Raw genomic sequence first — 22,028 nt, 5'->3', positions numbered from 1 at the left:
ACAGGGATAATACACACAGCGATGTCACGGTACAGAGATAATACACACAGTGATGTCACAGTACAGGGATAATACACACAGCGATGTCACAGTACAGGGATAATACACACAGCGATGTCACGGTACAGAGATAATACACACAGTGATGTCACAGTACAGGGATAATACACACAGTGATGTCACAGTACAGGCACTAAGAAAGAAGCACAATCTAATGAAATCCGTGATGGCTGGGGCTTATCCACTACATGCACCTGATTGGTCCATTTGCTGCTTCCACCCTCTTTGGTCCTTTGTGAGATTACAGGAATAGGAACCAAATTGCCAAGTTTCTAATACCAACCACATTCCCTCTGGACGGGTCATTAGTATCCTGAAACTTTTGGACGGCGCTTTTTCTGTCTGAGCAGGAGGACTCTCAGTGCACAAGGAGTCAGAACCACATTTCTAGAACCACAGTATTTACAGGAGGTAGAAAACAAATTCAACGTCGTCCATTCCTTCTTGATCACACATCACAATATCCTTTACTAAATAGCATTTTATTAGTCCCAATGTGGCGGATTAGCCGTGGAATCTAAGGGGTTAGACGGCAGAGTTCTCTCTAGTAGCGCACTGCCCGTATATTACATACATCCCACATATATTAGTACAGTAATTGATACCCGCAAAAGACTTCACCACAGACAAATGAACCATCAAACTTGTTTTATTTAACAACAGAAAAAAAACCCAGAAGTAACAACGAGTCCTTACAGAGCGTTCATCCTCATTACACGCAACATGAGAACGCGAGCAACCCGCTCCTGCCTGGTGTCAAATAGGGGGTCTACAGCCCCCAATCACCCCACAAGTAACAGCATTGTGTGGGGCACTTTATAAACTTCCCAGCTGGTAGACAACAATCATTATCCCCCATTCACACTCCCAGAGGCAGGACGTATGACTTCTCTTCCCTCTTGTTAATTAGAAGCGATCCCCTGCTCTCTAGGCGGTCCCAGTGGTCAGACCCCCACAGACCACATTGTCCTATTTTATCCACAGGAAAATCAAAACAAACTTGGGACAAACTGTCAAATCCAGGCACCGTGACTGCGCGCAGAGGGAGGGTCAGACATTTAACAGCCTGTGAAGCTGCATCACGGAGGGGCTCTGGTAACAGCACCAGGTGCCCTTCAGACTCATTAGCACAACGTTAGAAGGGAGGAGGCCATGGATAACAAATATAAGAAGATTACCCCAGTCAGAGTGCATGGATCTATGAGTAATGTCCCTGGTTTATCATGATGGATTCACACATGGCAATAGCCAATGTAAGGGGAATGTACCCATAATGCATATGACTTTAGAGGCCCCTAGAGATACTTGGGGGGGGGGGGGGGACGGACGTCTTCAGGGCTATGACAGAGCAGTGAATTCTAGAACGACTTGCTCTGATATTAGGGCCAGAGTGCAGAACTAAATAATTTTATTAAACATATTAAGCCTTTTCCATGGCAACACATAACACTGCTGCAAAATAAACCCACAGCTTACACTTGGTTGCTGCCATTTTTTCAACTTTGCTAATTTTTTTTCTCTCAAAAACATCAAATGAAACAGATTCCGGAATAAACAATAAACAACAAAAACAACCCCTTTACCAAGCAGCCAAGGAGACCAGTCCAGGACATGGGGTACCCCTGCTTAGAGGTAGTAGAGGAGGCTGGACAGGGAGCTGTGGGGTTCTCTGTGGATGCTCTGACCCACCAGGAAGGCCAGCTTGTGGGCGTACTGACACGGGGCTGGGACCCTGATGACACCCTAAAAACACACAAGAACACAGAAGGGTAAATGACCGCGCTCCCCCCCACCCAGTAATAACCAGTGATCACATACCGGCCAGTTGTAGTACTGGTGGCACAGCTTGTAGGTGAGGCGCTGCATGTGATCCGGTTTCAGGCCTCCATTGTCGTACACGACGTTGTAATGTGTCGGGGAGACCGTTCCCTGCTTCACGGACTGGCTGATGATGAAGAAGTCATACCTGAAGGGGGTGCAGAAGACAGAAGAGCAGTAAGGGTTAATAGAGGAAAGCAGATCTTACATCTAGAGACCCCATTGACCGGTAGGAGTCCATCCTCCTCGCAGCATGAGGGGGGAGTCTGAATGGGGCAGCAGTGATGTACATCAGGGGCCGCTTCATTTATCTGCCTCATGAACACTGACAAGCTCCTATCCGCAGCGTCTCCTAATCTATTCACTATTGTGATTGTTCAGAGATTGGGACCCCCACCCCAGTGATCTTATGGGGTTCTATCAGCTGGGCCCCACACGATCAAACGTTTTATAATCACTAAGGATTAATAGCACTAGGGTGTGCACCTCATTACTCTGTCCAGCGGTAAAGGGACAAGTATTTAGAAAATGTAAATAAATTTCAATGCCAGAAAATCCCTTTAACGCCCCAGTTCCAGTCGTTCCAGAGAGGCGTATGGAGATCCAACCACACGAGCGCAATGGTTTCTTATTTAAGGGGAGTTTCACAGGCCCTTAAATAGGATCAGTGGTGGGACAACCCCCTTATCCACAAAGTCGTTTCCTGTTTGGGACAGTTTAGCGGCCATAGAGGCTGAATGCTGCCGCATGAACAGGAGTCATCTACGCACAAGTCCTAAGGGGCTACTATACTGTAATTACCATTTAGGTAGTGATGTAGGGACTTGTAGCAGAGTCACCTTCAGGAGTGGCATTCGGTCTGTAAAATGCACACCCCAGAGTCTAAATAATAACAAAACGCGACTGTGTGAATAAGCCCTGAAGATGTAATATGACACAATCCTGGTAAAAAAAAAAAATCTTGGTTTGTGACACTGGAAGTCAGGGGTCCCCCCAACACCTTTCACCCAACGCACATCTTACACACCACTCAGGCCTGGTGACTTCAATGTCCACTATTGTTCCCGGTGGAGGATTGTTGAGGCGACCGCCAAGGAAGGCAAAGAATCTGGCGTTTATCCTTTTCTTCACCACGACCACTGTGAGCTTAGGGCTGGAACAGACATTACAAATCCATATAAAATCCATTTCAGTGTGAGACTACAGATGTCCTAGGATTGGAGATCGAGGCTTTATAGTAACATGCTTTATCCTCTGCTATTCCTATAAACCATGAGAGATCCCATAATGAGATCTTCCTACAACACACAATCACCAATTAATAATTTACCAGAACAGTAAAACCTCTAACGTGTAAGATGATAACTAGAGCTTACACGGTGCCGATGTAATCTAGCATCCCTTAATAACCTACCTGTAATCCTTCCCGGCAGACTTGATACAGTCCATGAACTGTGGGACCTCGTAGTTCACCAGGGTCTTCAGCTGACCATCGCCCACGCCGTCTCGGTAGATGATAATGCGGTTTGGGAGGGCGCCGTTACACTTATACCAGCTGTGCAGTGCCGCTGGGGAAGAAAACATGGCTGATATAGAAACCAGACTGAAGAAAGTGATAAATCAGCAATTGCAGGGTTAAGCCATTATTGCTTTATTAGATCAACCTCCGATCAGTGGGGGACACGCACACAGGGCACCACTGTCCAGCAGCAGTGCCCCGGTAAGGGGTCATTCATCTCTAGTCACAGGATGGATTTGCAGCTCAGTGTCATATACGCTACAGAGCTCTGAATATAGCGCATTACAACTAACCATAGGTCCGACAACTGGCAGCCCCTCCAATTAGCTATTATGAATAGATTATAATGTTATAGCAAAGCTATTTAATGACATATGGAAAGCTGCTCTGTCCTTCAGAAAGCTTCTAGATGCCATTATAAAATTAGGGATTCATGAAAAGCTAAATCAATGAATTTCTTTCAAAAATATGTCTGGGCTCTTGAGGCCAGTTTGCTATTATTCCCCTTCTCTTACCTTGCATACAGACTTTGAGGCCGTCGACAATTTCTTGTTTCTGGTCCTGGACAACACAACGCGAAAACCAGCTACAACAGAAGCAAAGAGTCAAGAAGAACCCCCCAGAAATGATATATAACAACTGGATGTAAGAGGGGGGATGCTCCTGGCTTCAGATCTACAGCCATGGAGATACATTACCGCGTCATGCCTTTATTCATACTGGCCACAAAGCCCGCAATCGATCTCTTGCCTTGCAGGGTGTCGTGGTAGCAGTCAATCCCAATGACCATCGTCTTGTCCAGCTGGAGAAAAAAAATAAAAATTGTCGCTTGCTTCAGTTAAAAACTTACAGAAGGTTCTAATAGAGGAGATGTAAAGGATTTTGAATTATCCCCAATCCAATTAGACCCCCAGCAATGAAGAGAAAGCCGGGATCTGTCTTGTAACTAGTTCTCGATTACTGTGGGGTCAATCAGTCTTGTACAACATTAAAGTGAAGAGTGAAGCGCACACCCTGAACCCTTTCTCAAGCACTTGGGCCACCAGTGATCTCCATCTCCTCGACTATTCTCTGGATATGGGGGCAAATCAGCTTGGTGGTACAATACCGTCATGTTTGGGTATTACAGTTGTGTAGCTCCCAGCACAATAAAGACAAGCATCAATTTATTTAAAATGAGTTGATAAGTTAGTTATAAAATGAACTTTTAACTTCATGATAATGAAGTGTAAGTGCTCCAGGGGGGCATCTACCTCCCTGACCCTCTGTGAGTAGCCTGCAGTAGGAGGGAGCAGGGTGGTTGGGCACTGGTGCTTCGGAGGAATGTATAAGCCAGCTCCCTGAAGCACATCTCACACACTATTAAAAGTTCTTTTTGCAGCTTTGAACCTTCTCCGTAGGATTTGACACTAAATCCTCAGCATGCTCTACGTGAAAAACGCACCATAATAGTCTATGGAGACGCATCAAAAACACATTGCACTCTGAGACACATACAAGTGCGCTGCATTTTTTAACAGATTAATTGCCTTAGAAATGATAGACCATCGTCATGAGTCTTTCTTGCACTTTGCTGCATGAAAACACACACAAAATTAAAAATGTGCGGAAAAACGATAACTTTACAAGCAAAAACGTCAGTTTTTCATACATTGCACTTTGACGTGATCTGCAACACAAGTATGAAAGAAGCCTAAGGTCCCGGTCGGTCTTTGGCAAAGCATAAATTCAATATCTTAAAAGTGCACGTTCCTGACTCACGAGACTGAACTGGAAATTCAGCACAGTCCCTTCTGACAGACAGGAGTAAGGGGAAATGCCAATGGGCGGCCGGGGACCCACCAAGTATTGTTTGTACACAGAGTCAATAGATATTACACTTGGATGTGCCACGTACCGGTATCTCCACACTCCACAGCTCGCCCCCTAATTTACAGTTCATCTGTAAGGCGATCTTGGTGCAGACGGAGAGCACAGTCTGGGGTTTGCTCAAGGTCCTGGCGACAACGCACTGACTGGGGATGGGGCAGTCCAGGCACAGGTACTTCTTGATAGAGTCGTACTTCATCTTATTAATGCTGGACAGGATACAGACCACCTAGAGAGAGAAGTATCAGGGTGAAGCCATTGCAGAGATCACACGTCATGTTCCCGGATGCACTCACCATCTCTGTGCGGTCTGTAATGTTCTGCTGGAAGGCTTGTAGATATCCACCAACCGAGTCATCAATTTCAACCCTTCAAAACATGTATTTATTACATTACACATCCATTTTATATATTTATTATGGTTACTTTCATTGTTGTTAATAACCCCTTAGACTTTTGTGTTTCCATTTTTCGCTCCCCACCTTTAAAAACAAAATTTTTTTTATTTTTAGCGTGTACATGGTAGTGTGAGGGCTTGTTATCAGTGTAACAAAATTGTAATTCATAGTTATGGTATTTTTTTTTCCCCCGATTCCGTGTACAGGCAGTCCCCGGGTTACATACAAGATAGGGTCTGTAGGTTTGTTCTTAAGTTGAGTTAGTATGCAAGTCAGAACCGTATACTTTATTATTGTAACCGCAGTCCAAATTTTTTTGGTCTCTGTGACAATTGGATTTTAAAAATGTTGGATTATAATAAGAACCAGGATTATCAATAAATGTTAGATACAGACGCCTGTGATAACTGTTACAGCTGTTTATTGTAGCCTAAGGCTAAAGTACAGTAAATTACCAAAATCCAGAGGTCTGTTCGTAACTAGGGGTCATGTGTAAGTCATGTGTTCTTAAGTAGGGGACCGCCTGTACTGGGAAAAATAAATTCCAAATGCAGGGGAATTGGTGAGAAAAAAATTATTTGCACCATTTTTTTGTAGGTTGTTTTTACAGCTTTCCCCGTGCGCTACCCTTATACTTTGGGTGGGTACAATCACACAGATACCAAGACTTTCTATATACAAGTTGTATATACCAACTGATCATTTCTCCCTGATGAGGTCACGGGGAGCGACAACGAAAACCAATATGGAGACATCAACCATACGTCACAAGTCATTTAGGGGTTAATACAAATAAAATCAGTCGTCATTACATGACGGCGCGGTTCATGCGGATGCCCATCTGCTGGGTGATCTTGAACATGTTCTGCATTAGAGCATTGGCAGCGTCGTAGTTTCTCCGGGTGTAGACCAGCAGCCAGTTATTCAGATCCCGGGTGCTGATCAGGACTTGTCCTCGCATTTCTCTCGACCAGTCTGCATATTGTGGATCATAATCTGCCTGCAAACAGCCAGAAACACATAATGAATGTCCTAAACATCCTGAATGGTCGGAGACATCATTAAACCGCATTAGGTTTACAATATAGAGAGTACAGAGATGTGCGATTGGTTGATGCACACTACAACACTAAACACAGACAACCGTGGTCAGTCTGTGAATCTTGGACTATGTGCTGGGGAAAGGACTGTATCAGTGATATATAGTCACGGATCATAACAGGAGTCACTGCTTCCTTGCAAAACAGCAGCTCAGAAATGTAATCACGATTTTCCCATTAACACCTATGACTCCCTATCCATAGCATACGGTCTCATCACCATCACTTCATAACTTCATTGCTTGGGGCCCAAAATATAAAACAAAATCCATCCCTAGTCCCAGAAATGTTATATCTGGGAATCTCCTGAAAATGCAGGGAGCCCAATGCCTTAAATTAAAGGACACCTACCACCAGGATGAAGGATTGTAAGCCAAGCACACTGACATACTGGTGTGCACCCCCTCTGGCAGGAACTGCTCTTCTTTTAGCCTCTTAAAACCTTGTTTTTAGGAAAAAAGGGTTTTAAAATTATGCAATTTAGCCTGAGGGGCTCCATGCTCTATTAACACCTATGGAGCCCTCAGCCCCTCAGGCTCATTTGATTAATTTTAAGACTTTTTGCGTAAAAACTAGGGCATGAAAATCGAAAACAAGAGCAGATCCTGCCAGAGGGTGCACACACCAGTAGGTCACTGTGCTTGGCTTACAATCTTTAGACCTGGGAGTAGATGTCCTTTGAAGGGAACCTGTCACTAGATTTTAGCTCCACTAAACTACCAGTCCTTCAGGTAGGGGGAAGAAAATATCCTTTGGACAATGGGTGAGATTTTAAATAAAGATGGATTTTTACTATAAAAATCTCCTGCAAAGCTCAGGAAAAAAGGACGGTGAAATGAAGTGAGAAAAAGTTAAGTGGTTACAAGTGTAGAGTCATGTCAGAACCCCTATCTCATGTTCTATAGCACCTAGAAAGATGCTTCAGGTCTCATATTAAAAGATAGGAATCTCATCTTCATATCACATAAGCTTATGGTCTTATGATCTACTGGAGATACAGGCAGCTAAACACATAGTTGGAAATGTAAGCAGCAGATCCACTTCCTGCCCGATAAACCTGATGTGATAAAACAGATGAGATTCTTATCTTTAAAATGACACCAGCAGCATAGTTCAAGGCGAGACTGAGATTGCACTGTACACCACTGTCCAGCACCATAGAAGAGAATAGGCCCCCTCCTCCTGTAAATAACTAAGCGCAGTCAGAAACGGGTTTTTCTCTGAAGCACAGGAGGATGAGGAACCAATTTTACAATTTGGTCAAATACCCACTACGTTCCTTTTAATACTCACAGTTTTTCCGCCTAGCAGAATCTTTTCAGGAGGTGCGACTCTCCCAGTGAACTGCAGAAGTTTGGTGTCAAAGTTCAGCCCCCAGTCTCGCAGCTCTTTCTGCACACTATCGTCCCTGAAGAAAGAAAAATAATATTTCATATGCTGGCGTTTTCTGACATTGTGCGGGCAAATTGTAGGTAATAAAATGCTAGAAAAACAGAGGTCCAATTAGAACAGTTGAACCCAATACAAAACATTACAGCACTAAACCGGATTAGTTTCTATGACCCCTGGCCCTGAGTGCAGCCATACTTACCGCACCCCTAAAAGTAAAAACAATGCTCAGCGGCCATTGAAATATTTTACATTTATGACTGATGCAGAAAGCACCCAAGTGTCGGTAAGCTAACAGCCGGCTTATCATAGGCCCCCTAGGAGTACACAGACAGGAGCGGGCCCCTACCTTATGCCATCACACAACACTAGACACGTTTTAGTCACTAGATGAAAATTCAGCAAATAATTGATATTGTTTGTGTAATGAAAAGTTGTACAATTTTCCAATATACTTTCTCAGTTTTCTGGATCCCCGCTTGCCATCATTCTATAGGAAGCTTATAGGTTTACGTCCTGTGAATAAACAGTGGTCCCAGGTCATGTGATGTCACACAGGTGCACGGCTCATATCCCTGGTCATGTGATGTCACACAGGTGCACGGCTCATATCCCTGGTCATGTCATGTCACACAGGTGCACGGCTCATATCCCTGGTCATGTCATGTCACACAGGTGCACGGCTCATATCCCTGGTCATGTCATGTCACACAGGTGCACGGCTCATATCCCTGGTCATGTCATGTCACACAGGTGCACGGCTCATATCCCTGGTCATGTCATGTCACACAGGTGCACGGCTCATATCCCTGGTCATGTCACACAGGTGCACGTCTCATATCCCTGGTCATTTGATGTCACACAGGTGCACGTCTCATATCCCTGGTCATGTCATGTCACACAGGTGCACGTCTCATATCCCTGGTCATGTCATGTCACACAGGTGCACGTCTCATATCCCTGGTCATGTCATGTCACACAGGTGCACGTCTCATATCCCTGGTCATGTCATGTCACACAGGTGCACGTCTCATATCCCTGGTCATGTCATGTCACACAGGTGCACGTCTCATATCCCTGGTCATGTCATGTCACACAGGTGCACGTCTCATATCCCTGGTCATGTCATGTCACACAGGTGCACGTCTCATATCCCTGGTCATGTCATGTCACACAGGTGCACGTCTCATATCCCTGGTCATGTCATGTCACACAGGTGCACGGCTCATATCCCTGGTCATGTCATGTCACACAGGTGCACGGTTCATTATATCCCGGGTCATGTGATGTCACATAGTTGCACGACTCGTTATATATCCCTAGTCACAGGTGACCCCTGAGGAAGCTGCTATGAGGTAGCGATACGCGTGGGTCATTTATCCACAGCACCCCGCTTTGTCGGCCTTGATTTCAGGTATATAGTCAGTCCACATTTCATGGTATAGTTAGTTTTGTATCCATGTGTATTTAAATATAAAGGGATTTGTTGTCCCAATGTGTAGATTGTCATATATACACAATTTTCAATTTTTTGGACAAGCCTACCATATAATTGTGTTTATCCTGCTATATTTGATTTTGGCCACTTGGGGGAGCTGGAGTATGGGGACAGTGTACATTATCATGAGTTCAACACTGCTCAGAGGATGTCTTGATTTGTGACTTGTTCACAATTTTAAATTGTTTTTATTTTTTCTTGTGGTGTATTTCTGTAATAAAGATTGTATTATTTGACCCGATTGCATGCCTCCGTTTTCTTTTTCGTACTTTGCATGTTATAGTCATTTCTTTTTTTATATAAGGTAGTGCTGGTCCGTTTCTGTTTGAGGCGGTGTCACACAGGTGCACGACTTGTTATATATCCCTGGTCATGTAATGTCACACAGGTGCACGGCTCGATGTATCCCTGATCCCGTTTTGCATTTGTTTGGATGATGGGGGCTGCCACATCCATTCACAACTCTAGGGTCAAGTTATTTCTTGTTTCCCGTATAGAGGGCAATGATCTCCTCCATAGGGGGCGGCCAGAGACGCCGTACCTACGCCAGGCTACCTACTTGTGGATGTAGTTCAGAAACTTCCCCACTTGCCGCTCCCTCTGGTCTGGTGGAAGGCGAGTGTGAACGGCGAGGTCTTTCATGACGTTGAAGTCGCTCCTCATCCGGTCCGTCAGTCCTGTGAGAGGAGGATAAATGTGGACATGGGACCTTGCTGCATCCTCTAAGAATTCCTGCAGTATCATTAAGGTAACATCTTTCTGAAGGGGATTCTCCGGTCTACAGACCCTTATAGATATATGTAGTCTTTAGGGCATGTGCACACGACCATGCTCAGTTCATGAGCTGCTCGAGTGACAAGTGGGCGGATCCTTGTGATCAGCATGCACTCACCTGTCAGGTTACATAACTCGGGCACTAGTATTAGCGCTCCATTGGTGACCCCTGGCTTGGTTTTTCGCGGGATGTTGACAATCAGCGGCTGCCGCAGGTCTTTGATGTTTATACTGTATTGCTGAGGGTAGATGACAGACAGATCAGCATGTCACCAACATATACCAAGGAGGTTACTGAGGATATAAAACGTATGTCTATAGCTCTTACATTTTTATAATAATCCACAAAGCTGACCTCGCTCCCATCAGACTTCTTAAATGTAGACTCCGGAGTCATGTTCCAGGCGATTTCATCTATGCGGTAGGTTTTATTGTTGTACCTGCAGAAGAGTAGAAGGTATTGTTTCATGTTAGTAACAACAGGACTGTGAAAAACATGGATTTATATTATTTGATTGTAGCTTCCCCAAGTGCACTGGGGGCATGTCCTCACACTGCTGTGCTCTCTGCAGGTATTGTCCCTGGAGAGATGTGTAATCAGACCTTTGTATAGGTTGTTAGTAGCAGCAGGACTGTGACATACGGATTTATATTCCAGGATTGCAGCTTCTCCAAGTGAGCTGGATGCATTTCCTCACACTGCTGTGCACTTGACTGAATGGATCCACTGTACATTCTCTGACCTATTAACAATTCAGCCACAAAACTACTAAATCTTTTACTCTTTAGCACGTGTGGAGTGGGTCAAGATACACAGACCAAAGCGGTGAGGACAAGTGTAGTACAAACAGATGAAGCTACAATACTGGAATGTAAATCCATACATACAGTCCTGCTGCTACTATCAACATACACAAAAGGTATAAATCCCACATCACTTCTGGGTTAAGACCTAAAACTATATGCAAAGGGAACGCAAGTGTGAGGACACACCCACAGTGCATTCAGAGAAGCTACAATGCTGCCATATATAAATCCATATATCACAGTCCTGCTGCTACTAACCACATACACAAAGGTGTGAATACACCTCTCTCCAGGGATAATACCTGACACTTGCTGCAGAATGCACAGCAGTGTGAGGACACAACCCCAGTGCACTTGGAGTAGTATCAATACTGAAATATAAATCCTTATATCGCAGTCCTGCTGCTTCTAACACCGCAAACAAAAGGTAGGGTCTACATGCTAGTACTCCATGCCAGTTGTGCAATGCCCCTTGGGGTAGAGGTGCTGGCAGTCATATTGATCAGTGCATGAAATTTGGGAGTAAGTTGACTGTTCATGGACTTTCTCCAAGCTTGACAAAATGATATCTCATAAGTTCTCATATCTCATCTAAATTCTCATTAAATAAGAAAACAGCACAACCTGACGGTGTTCAAACTCCAACACCACGATCTATAAATAAAACCTGCAGGCCACTTACTTGGTCAGTACAATCTGCCCGACGAGCTCTTTGATGCAGATGTCCGGGAATCTCTGGGGGCCGCACGATGAATAGATATTGGACATCATGTCATGGACGGTCTCATTCCTGAGAACTTTATGGCTGACGTCAATGCTCAACATAATACTGGTTTCATACTGAAGGATGGAGGTGGCAAAACCAGGCCAGATGGCGAGTCTAAGGGGTGATGAGGTATAAGAAGGGAAACCTGTCACATTAAAATGTCCAGACCTATCTGCAGGCAGCATATTATAGAGCAGGGGGCGATGAGCAGATTGTACAGTGTCCTATCTGCAGGCAGCATCTTGTAGAGCAGGAGGAGCTTAGCAGACTGTTCATAGAGTCCTATCTGCAGGCAGCATATTATAGAGCAGGGGGCGATGAGCAGATTGTACAGTGTCCTATCTGCAGGCAGCATCTTGTAGAGCAGCAGGAGCTTAGCAGACTGTTCATAGAGTCCTATCTGCAGGCAGCATCTTATAGAGCAGGGGGCGATGAGCACATTGTACATGGAGTCCTATCAGCAAGCATGTTATAGAGCAACTAAGGCATGATATAGCACGTGATGCTGAGCAAGAAGTGTCTAAACATGTACCTCCGTTTTCATTAGTAGATCTTATGGCCCCATAAGATACAGGTTGTGAAATGGTTTCTAAGACTGAGCACAGAGCATTCTGGGGGAGGTCTATCCCATGACCGTGTATGATAGTTACCTGTGAGCTCTGACTTCCGTCGCATCGTTCGGGTTGTAATAATTGCGTCCGATCTGCTTCATATTCATGATTTTCAGTAGTCTGCGGAGGAGAACACAAGAGGAGGTGAGCTAGGATTCGGGCACATGTCATCAAGTACTGTATGTGGACACAAATCCTACCTAATAAGCAGGTGAAAGGCCGATTGACACCTAGTTGCCTGTGAATAGTTTGAGCATCCCCACCAGCATGGACACCCGTTGTGCCCCTCTGCCTAAGGAGTTTTAAAGGGGTTTTTCAATGGATGCGGACGCACTCAGCTCTATCCATAGTGTATCTACAGACACTGCTCACTTTGATGAGAGCTGTGGCAGCAGTGCTGCCCGACGTTCCATACGCTAGAGATGGAGCTGTGCTCTTCTCACTCCAGCCGTCCTATATAACAGCTGATCTGCAGGGGTGCTAGGTGCCCTACCTCCAGCAAGTACCAACTCAACATTAGCAGTTGTGGGCATTGATCATTCAGTCTTGAAATATTTATCCCATGTGTGATCTTTGCCTCACTACATTACAGATTGGCAGAGTAATCACTATGCCCAAATTAGATGATCATTAGGTGCTACTCTGATATTTAGCTTCTGTTTGTACAGATTTCAGCATCTAGATGAGTGATGTGGTCCCTACACTGCTCACCAAGCATAGCGTCACACACTGTATAGTGGCTGTGCTTGGTACTGCAGCTCAGCCAGATTAGGACTGAACTGCAACCAGAGTGTGCGACTAATGAGCAAGACATCAAAAGCAGAAATCGGACCATTCACAAGTATTATAATATTATATATTGATCCTCTATCCCAATGGAGTCCTTCTCCTCCCTTCAGGCCCTGCACAAGGTAGAATTCAATGAATCGGCTGTGACTGGAGTGTTCCTTTAAAAAGGACTGCAAACAAGGGGAAGTCTGCACCTGGGTGGAGCTGAGTGACTGCTCTGCAGATCGGGGCTCTATCATTCGTGAAGCATCTGCAATGCTTGCGGCTAGCTCAAGGTTGCCATTTTTGGTCATGTGCGTGAGGCCTCATTGTGTAATATATATTTTATATATACTGAACCACCTCCTGACCTTCTGAAAATGATGTTGTAGAACTGGAAGCAGGTTGGCGACGTGGGTGGGAGCTCGTTGGTCAGAGTAACGGTCACCTTCACGTTCTCTCCATTGCGCGTTTGGCTGAACACTTCAGTAACCTACAAGGACAAGCACCAAACGTATTACATACAACCTCGGCCATCACTGAATGACCAACCCAATACCGTGTGACGCAGCAAGACACTGTGCAACAGCGACGTAACCTGAACAGCCGGTCACTGAATCAAAATGGGCAAAAACACAATGTGGGGGGTTGTAGTTGCTGCAGACATAAAAGTGTTTGTCCCAAGTCTCATTGTAATCCCTTATCCATAGAATGGGGGGATAAGCCAATAAATGCACCTTTTCCAGTCTTTTTGGCAAAAACAATACGGCTCCATCAAAGGCACGGGCTTTCCCAATGGTCTCATCGTGCTGGTACAGCAGGGCGGTTCTGAGACGTCTGGACTCCATGGGGGGGTTGAAATCAACGTGATACTGGTACAAGGCCCACTGGGGTCGGGAGACAAGTTTAATGTGGTTGGTCACCAGCTGAATGGTGTTTCCAGAAACCCCTGCAGGTAATAAAACAATGTACACCACATGAAAAACCAGACAGAACCAAGGATCCACTTTCAAGATTTTGCAGATATAATTACCGGTTTTAGATGCTTTGACGTGTTCTATGGTCTGTCGGGTGTTCACCCCCAGATCGTGGACATCACGTCTGCGTCCGCCCCGCTCTCCAAGTGATATGTCCTGGAACCCGGCTGAGAGCTGCAGGACTGGATGAATATAGGTTGAATGTGTGGCTCCATTTGGCCACATATTAAAGGGATTTTCCATCACTTCACTATTAATAGATGATCTGTAGGACTAGTTGAGTTAGTGAAGATTACAGAGTACAGAAAAGTTCTCTCTTATTTGGCATTTTTTTTTGTGTTATTGGTGAAAGGGGAACATTAAGTTATTCTCTGCTTTAATTTGAACCTCCCCAAATGCCTCCAGGACTTTCCCTGAGCTGCACCAATTCTATGGAATGTCCTACCACAAAATATCAGACTAATAACCAACCACCAAAGCTTCAAACGTGCTCTGAAAGCCGACCTCTTTAGGCAGATCACATTCCCTAAATGCATGAAACTTCTACTGTTCTCAATATCCTCCTCTCTCTTTGAAAGGCACAGCCGAGAAGAGATTTGCCCAATTAGATTACTGTTAACATTTGCTTTTACATTGCATTAACATTTACATGTTGTTAACACAATGTTAATGATCCATTAACACACTGTGATAACACTGCATTTCAATAACGAGCCGTGCAACATCCCATGACACATTTCTACAAAGTGAAAGTAAATGAAGGTTCCTAGAGAATGACAGCAAGCAGAGATCTAGAAAACCAGGAACAATTCAGAAAGTATATCGGAAAACTGTAGAACTTTTCATTACACAAATGATATCACATTATTTACTAAAAGTGAACAACCCCTTAAATAGGAACATTTTCAATGCTTACCATCAACCGGAGGTCTCTCCACTGCTGGGGGACCTCTTTGACGCCCTCTGCCAACAAGCAAAGGCTCTGCTGGTGGTCCCTGCGGCGGTCGCTCTGTAGGTCTAGGGCCTTGCGCCTCCTTTGCCTGCAATGAGATACCAATGGCTCCAATGCCCCTGTGTCCTTGTTTGGTTTTAGGGGATGAACTGGACAAGACTTGATGCAAATCATTGTGGAAGATGAAGGGTGTTTAACATTTGTGTACAGATTAAAGGAAATCTACCAGGAAAATCCATCATGATAAACCAGGTACCGCGACTGTGGTATCACCTTTTATTATAAGGAAGGAGGCCATGGATAACAACTTTTAAATTATGCCGGGAGGGGGCTGCTAAAAAAAAGCCACAGAAATCTCTAAAAGTACCAAACCAGGCAGTAGAGGGTGCACCAGACATCAAGGCCACCCCCTCAGTGCTAAAAAGTTCATCTCCATATAGGAGAAGATTCCTGTGCAGTCAGGACAGAGATCTCCTGGCGGCAGACATACTTATCATGCAGGATCCAATACATGTGACCCTGGAAATGACAGAGAAGGTAAGTTACCTGTCCGGGAGCCTGCTCTGGGGGACGGGCTCTCCCGCGGGCTCGGGCTCTGGCTCGGCCACTCATCTTCTATTTCTGCAAAGCAAAAAGATTTGAAAAAAATAAAGTAAAAATATTTTTCAAAAATTATATAAAATAATTTTTAAGCCACATTTATGTGCTGCAGCTTCCTAAGTAGGGGTCACTTAGACTCCCCCTCCCGCACATATTACACACGCGCCATAGGACCGGTAGTTTCACTTTCATAGCATATCTGAGGATTGGCATAACGTGGCTGCAGAACCAGACACAGTGGGGGAGGCTAATCAAAAGTGTCAAAGCAAAACTGTTCTAGTGGCTCTAGTTGGCAACCAATCAGAGCTCATCTTTCATGGTCACAAAGCAGTTTACAAAGTTCAATCTGAGCTGTAATTGGTTGCCATGAGCAACTAAAACAGTTTTGCTCTCAGACACTTGATAACTGAGGTCCAATGTCCACGTGTGGCACCTGCCAGGAAAAATTGTTAAAAAAAAAAAAATTGTAAAAAGTACAAATCACTCCCTTTCCCATATAAAGATAAAAATACTAAAATCATACTCATGTTAGGTATCGCCACCTCCCAAAATGTCAGATCTCTCAAAATATAATAACCGTAATTCAGGCCATTGTACCCTGTAATTAAAATGGTTGCACAAATGTCCAAAATGCCACTTTTTTGCCATTTTGCAACATAAATTTTTTTTATAAGAGATCAAAAGTCTTCAAAACTATAGCATTGAAAAGGTCATCTCATCCCGCAAAAAAGAAAAACATTTCATACACAAAAGTTTGCTTTTTTTTAAACAAAATGTATCAAAACACAATAAAACCTGTATTTAAATTTGTATCCCTGTGATCGTACCGGACCAAAGAATAAGGTAGACGTGTTATTTGGAGCGCAATGGATGCCGTAAAAAACGAGCCTACAAGAAAATTAAGAAAAAAAATGTATTTTTACTGATACCAGGACTAAGGCTACATTCACACTGCCGTTGCCCGCCCGTACCGTACAGTAGCGGGCAACGGGAAGGGGAGGAGGAGGTGAGTGCAGGCATGGGGAGAGGAGGAGGAGGTGAGTGCAGCTCACCCCCACCCCTCTCCATAGGGATACATGGCGCACGGCGCCGTATTACGGGTAAAGATAGGACAGGTGCGCCCATTGCCGTCTATGGGGGACATATATCGGCCGTATATACGTCCCCCATACGGCAGTGTGAATGTAGCCTAAGAAGTACCATTTGATACAAAGAGCATAAGAATGTGAACACAGCTCTGTACATTGAAAAATTTTAAAAAGTTATACATTTTGAAGGCGAGGAGTGAAAAATGAAAAATAAAATGGCTGTGTCTTTAAGGGGTTAATCAAAAAACCGCAAAAGCATCCGCAAGGTATCGCCGTGTCCCCTTTGTCCTAAGCATAGGTCCCGATGTGTCCTCAGTCAGTCTGATGCAGCCTGTGGTGTATTCTCAGCACTGGGGCTCATTACCTAGGCTTTCAGCGCCTCCTAGTGGCAGATTTTAGGAGCTGCAACTATGCAAAGATTTGTGGCAGAAGAACGGAGCATGCGCCCGTATAAATACATTATTACAGGCAGAGAATTGGGAAACTAGTTTTTGTTGTTCTTTGCGGTTCCTTTTTTTTTTTTTCGCTGCGCACCTTCAAAAATCTCTCTATATTTTTTATTCTTCTGTGCAGAGAGCTGTGCGAGGACTTGTTTTCTGCATGACGCATTGCACTTGAGAGTTAATAAATGATATTTTACTCGCGCGTTCGCACGTTCCGTCGGCAATCAAAGGATCAGGTGTTGCGTATGGTTTACATTGGCACAGGCCCCTCCCTGCTCCGATAGCATTGCGTTTCAAGACGCTCTGACGACGGAATGCGTGAATGCACCTAAAGGGTGCCGCCACATGTCGCCGTCTTGGACCGTTTACCGCCGTAAGCTTACCGCGCATTTGGCTGGTCTTAAACTGAATCACAGCCGCCGACACTTCTAGAAATGAAGATAAACGGGGTCAAAGCAGCCAAAAGCTCGGTAAACAATAGACTGAAAACGCACTCAGACTATGATCCTAAAGAGAAGTCAATGGATTCCACCTTCCCCCTGGGTAATGTATAGCAAGACAACCTCCTACAACAACTTTCTGCACCGTTTTGCTGCTTTGTCACATCTGAAAACTTTTTATGTTTTCTTTTTTAATGTAATTCTCGGCAGCATGGACCCCCCGGCAATCCGGGGCCTTAAGGGTCAAGCGCCTTTCATTACAGTGGAAATCCCCTTCAAAGCGGTTTCCAGCTCCACCAAGTTTACGCTTTCCACAGGACATAACATACAGATTAGTGCGGGCTCCAGCGGTGGGATCTATGGTTCCCCTAATATATCGGACACAGAAGTGTCCAAGTCCTGCTCACCACTATCCCTGGGTCTAGTCCTAAAGGGGTACAGCAGACCCCCACCGTGATATTTGGACGTCCCTCAGCTAATTATCCCCTATCCTGTGAATAAGGGAAACTTGATGCCGCTGGACAACCCCTTCAAGGCCAAGTTCACATTAATCAACCCCTAATGCTGCAGGGTAAAAAGGGTAGATCTCTGGGGGTCCTGCTGTTACCCCTCCCCCCCTCACCGACATTACATGTTAGCTGCAGAGTGCAAAGTCCCACCCCTATGACTACCTACAACATGCTGTAGTTTCAAAGCTCCACCCCTGACTACTTCCATCATACTGTACATCCAAAGCTCCACCCCGATGACAACCTCCGTCATACTGTACATCCAAAGCTCCACCCCCGACTACCTCCATCATACTGAACATCCAAAGCTCCACCCCCGACTACCTCCATCATACTGTACATCCAAAGCTCCACCCCTGACTACCTCCGTCATACTGTACATCCAAAGCTCCACCCCCGACTACCTCCATCATACTGTACATCCAAAGCTCCACCCCAATGACTAATCCGTCATACTGTACATCCAAAGCTCCACCCCCGACTACCTCCATCCTGTACATCCAAAGCTCCACCCCTGATTACCTCCATCATACTGTACATCCAAAGCTCCACCCCAACGACTACCTCCATCATACTGTACATCCAGAGCTCCACCCCGATGACTACCTCCATCATACTGTACATGCAAAGCTCCATCCGATGACTACCTCCATCATACTGTACATCCAAAGCTCCTCCCCGATGACTACCTCCATCATACTGTACATCCAAAGCTCCACCCCGATGACTACCTCCATCATACTGTACATCCAAAGCTCCACCGCGATGACAACCTCCATCATACTGTACATCCAAAGCTCCACCCCCGACTACCTCCGTCATACTGTACATCCAAAGCTCCACCCCCGACTACCTCCATCATACTGTACATCCAAAGCTCCACCCCAATGACTAATCCGTCATACTGTACATCCAAAGCTCCACCCCCGACTACCTCCATCCTGTACATCCAAAGCTCCACCCCTGATTACCTCCATCATACTGTACATCCAAAGCTCCACCCCAACGACTACCTCCATCATACTGTACATCCAGAGCTCCACCCCGATGACTACCTCCATCATACTGTACATGCAAAGCTCCATCCGATGACTACCTCCATCATACTGTACATCCAAAGCTCCTCCCCGATGACTACCTCCATCATACTGTACATCCAAAGCTCCACCCCGATGACTACCTCCATCATACTGTACATCCAAAGCTCCACCGCGATGACAACCTCCATCATACTGTACATCCAAAGCTCCACCCCCGACTACCTCCTTCATACTGTACATCCAAAGCTCCACCCCCGACTACCTCCATCATACTGTACATCCAAAGCTCCACCCCCGACTACCTCCATCATACTGTACATCCAAAGCTCCACCCCGATGACTACCTACTTCATACTGTACATCCAAAGCTCCACCCCAATGACTAATCCGTCATACTGTACATCCAAAGCTCCACCCCCGACTACCTCCATCCTGTACATCCAAAGCTCCACCCCTATGACTACCTCCATCATACTGTACATCCAAAGCTCCACCCCAACGACTACCTCCATCGTACCGTACATCCAGAGCTCCACCCCGATGACTACCTCCATCATACTGTACATCCAAAGCTCCATCCGATGACTACCTCCATCATACTGTACATCCAAAGCTCCTCCCCGATGACTACCTCCATCATACTGTACATCCAAAGCTCCATCCGATGACTACCTCCATCATACTGTACATCCAAAGCTCCACCCCTATGACTACCTCCATCATACTGTACATCCAAAGCTCCACCCCTGACTACCTCCTTCATACTGTACATCCAAAGCTCCACCCCGATGACTACCTCCATCATACTGTACATCCAAAGCTCCATCCAATGACTACCTCCATCATACTGTACATCCAAAGCTCCACCCCGATGACTACCTCCATCATATTGTACATCCAAAGCTCCACCCCCGACTACCTCCATCATACTGTCCATCCAAAGCTCCTCCCCGATGACTACCTCCATCATACTGTCCATCCAAAGCTCCTCCCCGATGACTACCTCCATCATACTGTCCATCCAAAGCTCCTCCCCCATGACTACCTCCGTCATACTGTCCATCCAAAGCTCCTCCCCCATGACTACCTCCGTCGTACTGTCCATCCAAAGCTCCTCCCCGATGACTACCTCCATCATACTGTCCATCCAAAGCTCCTCCCCGATGACTACCTCCATCATACTGTACATCCAAAGCTCCACCCCGATGACTACCTCCATCATATTGTACATCCAAAGCTCCACCCCCGACTACCTCCATCATACTGTCCATCCAAAGCTCCTCCCCGATGACTACCTCCATCATACTGTCCATCCAAAGCTCCTCCCCGATGACTACCTCCATCATACTGTCCATCCAAAGCTCCTCCCCGATGACTACCTCCATCATACTGTCCATCCAAAGCTCCTCCCCGATGACTACCTCCATCATACTGTCCATCCAAAGCTCCTCCCCGATGACTACCTCCATCATACTGTCCATCCAAAGCTCCTCCCCGATGACTACCTCCATCATACTGTCCATCCAAAGCTCCTCCCCGATGACTACCTCCATCATACTGTCCATCCAAAGCTCCTCCCCCATGACTACCTCCGTCATACTGTCCATCCAAAGCTCCTCCCCCATGACTACCTCCGTCGTACTGTCCATCCAAAGCTCCTCCCCGATGACTACCTCCATCATACTGTCCATCCAAAGCTCCTCCCCGATGACTACCTCCATCATACTGTCCATCCAAAGCTCCTCCCCGATGACTACCTCCATCATACTGTCCATCCAAAGCTCCTCCCCGATGACTACCTCCATCATACTGTCCATCCAAAGCTCCTCCCCGATGACTACCTCCATCATACTGTCCATCCAAAGCTCCTCCCCGATGACTACCTCCATCATACTGTCCATCCAAAGCTCCTCCCCGATGACTACCTCCATCATACTGTCCATCCAAAGCTCCTCCCCGATGACTACCTCCATCATGCCATAGTTACAGAGCACCACCCGCACTAATTTTAGTAAAACAGCAAAAATTACATTTAAAAAAAAATCACTTGCATCCATGTAGCGATGACTTTTACATTGATTTTCAATGAAAACCTATGACAAAAATCATATAAAGGTGAATATATCATAACCAGACCAGAAAAAGACACCAAGTCTGACCCAAAAAGCGTAACGCCACTCTCATACGGTCCAGGTGGTCATTTTTGGGGGGGGGGGATTTTACTTCACCTTTCACAATTAACGCATTTACCTGTGATGTCATACTGTGAAGGTAAAAGAGCAAACAAAAACCCATAAAAAGGACAATATTGATTAAAAAAAGCCAAATTCACTTGAGGACTTGCTGGAACTTTTAGTCCCACACGACCTGTTACAGATAAATTCATTATACACAATGTAAGTGCGCCATAACAGCACCATCACCTCAGGCGTCTCCTAACCGATGACTGCGCATGCGCGTGACACAAGCCTGACGGCCGCGGCACCGGCACGATTTAAACCATCGCCATCAGCGCGTGCGCGTGACGTGTCGGAAGTGACAGAGCTTCCATGTTTGCGCCTGGCAGGTTGCCCCCAATTGAGAACTAATATAGCAAGAAAGC

General features: G+C 45.5%; 1 protein-coding gene across 5 annotated transcripts; it reads right to left on the bottom strand.

Moving 5' to 3' along the window:
* Positions 1-693: 693 nt before the first annotated feature.
* LOC140117287 (piwi-like protein 1) lies at positions 694-21,938 on the bottom strand. Of its 5 annotated transcripts, XM_072133825.1 has the most exons (23): positions 21,850-21,871; positions 16,734-16,794; positions 15,853-15,927; positions 15,271-15,394; positions 14,411-14,536; positions 14,115-14,326; positions 13,749-13,870; positions 12,649-12,729; positions 11,915-12,112; positions 10,754-10,865; positions 10,544-10,664; positions 10,211-10,328; positions 8,058-8,172; positions 6,477-6,664; positions 5,563-5,635; positions 5,295-5,495; positions 4,096-4,199; positions 3,913-3,983; positions 3,293-3,446; positions 2,906-3,031; positions 2,680-2,820; positions 1,879-2,026; positions 694-1,803 (listed from the first exon to the last, which is right to left on the bottom strand). In XM_072133825.1, the coding sequence occupies exons 3-23, from the start codon at positions 15,916-15,918 to the stop codon at positions 1,687-1,689; spliced, it is 2,718 nt and encodes a 905-aa protein (XP_071989926.1). In that variant the 5' UTR covers positions 15,919-15,927; positions 16,734-16,794; positions 21,850-21,871; the 3' UTR covers positions 694-1,686. The 5 variants fall into 5 exon arrangements, 4 of the variants coding, with proteins under 4 accessions (XP_071989926.1, XP_071989925.1, XP_071989927.1 ...); XM_072133824.1 differs by lacking the exon at positions 16,734-16,794 and having other exon boundaries at positions 21,850-21,938; XM_072133826.1 differs by lacking the exons at positions 16,734-16,794; positions 21,850-21,871 and adding an exon at positions 21,759-21,781.
* Between the last annotated feature and the right edge of the window lie 90 nt (positions 21,939-22,028).

The sequence above is a fragment of the Engystomops pustulosus genome, chromosome 2, assembly GCF_040894005.1.
Source record: "Engystomops pustulosus chromosome 2, aEngPut4.maternal, whole genome shotgun sequence".
Taxonomy (NCBI): domain Eukaryota; kingdom Metazoa; phylum Chordata; class Amphibia; order Anura; family Leptodactylidae; genus Engystomops; species Engystomops pustulosus.
Note: the sequence above shows the minus strand (reverse complement) of the source record. Positions and strands in the feature narration are given on the sequence as shown.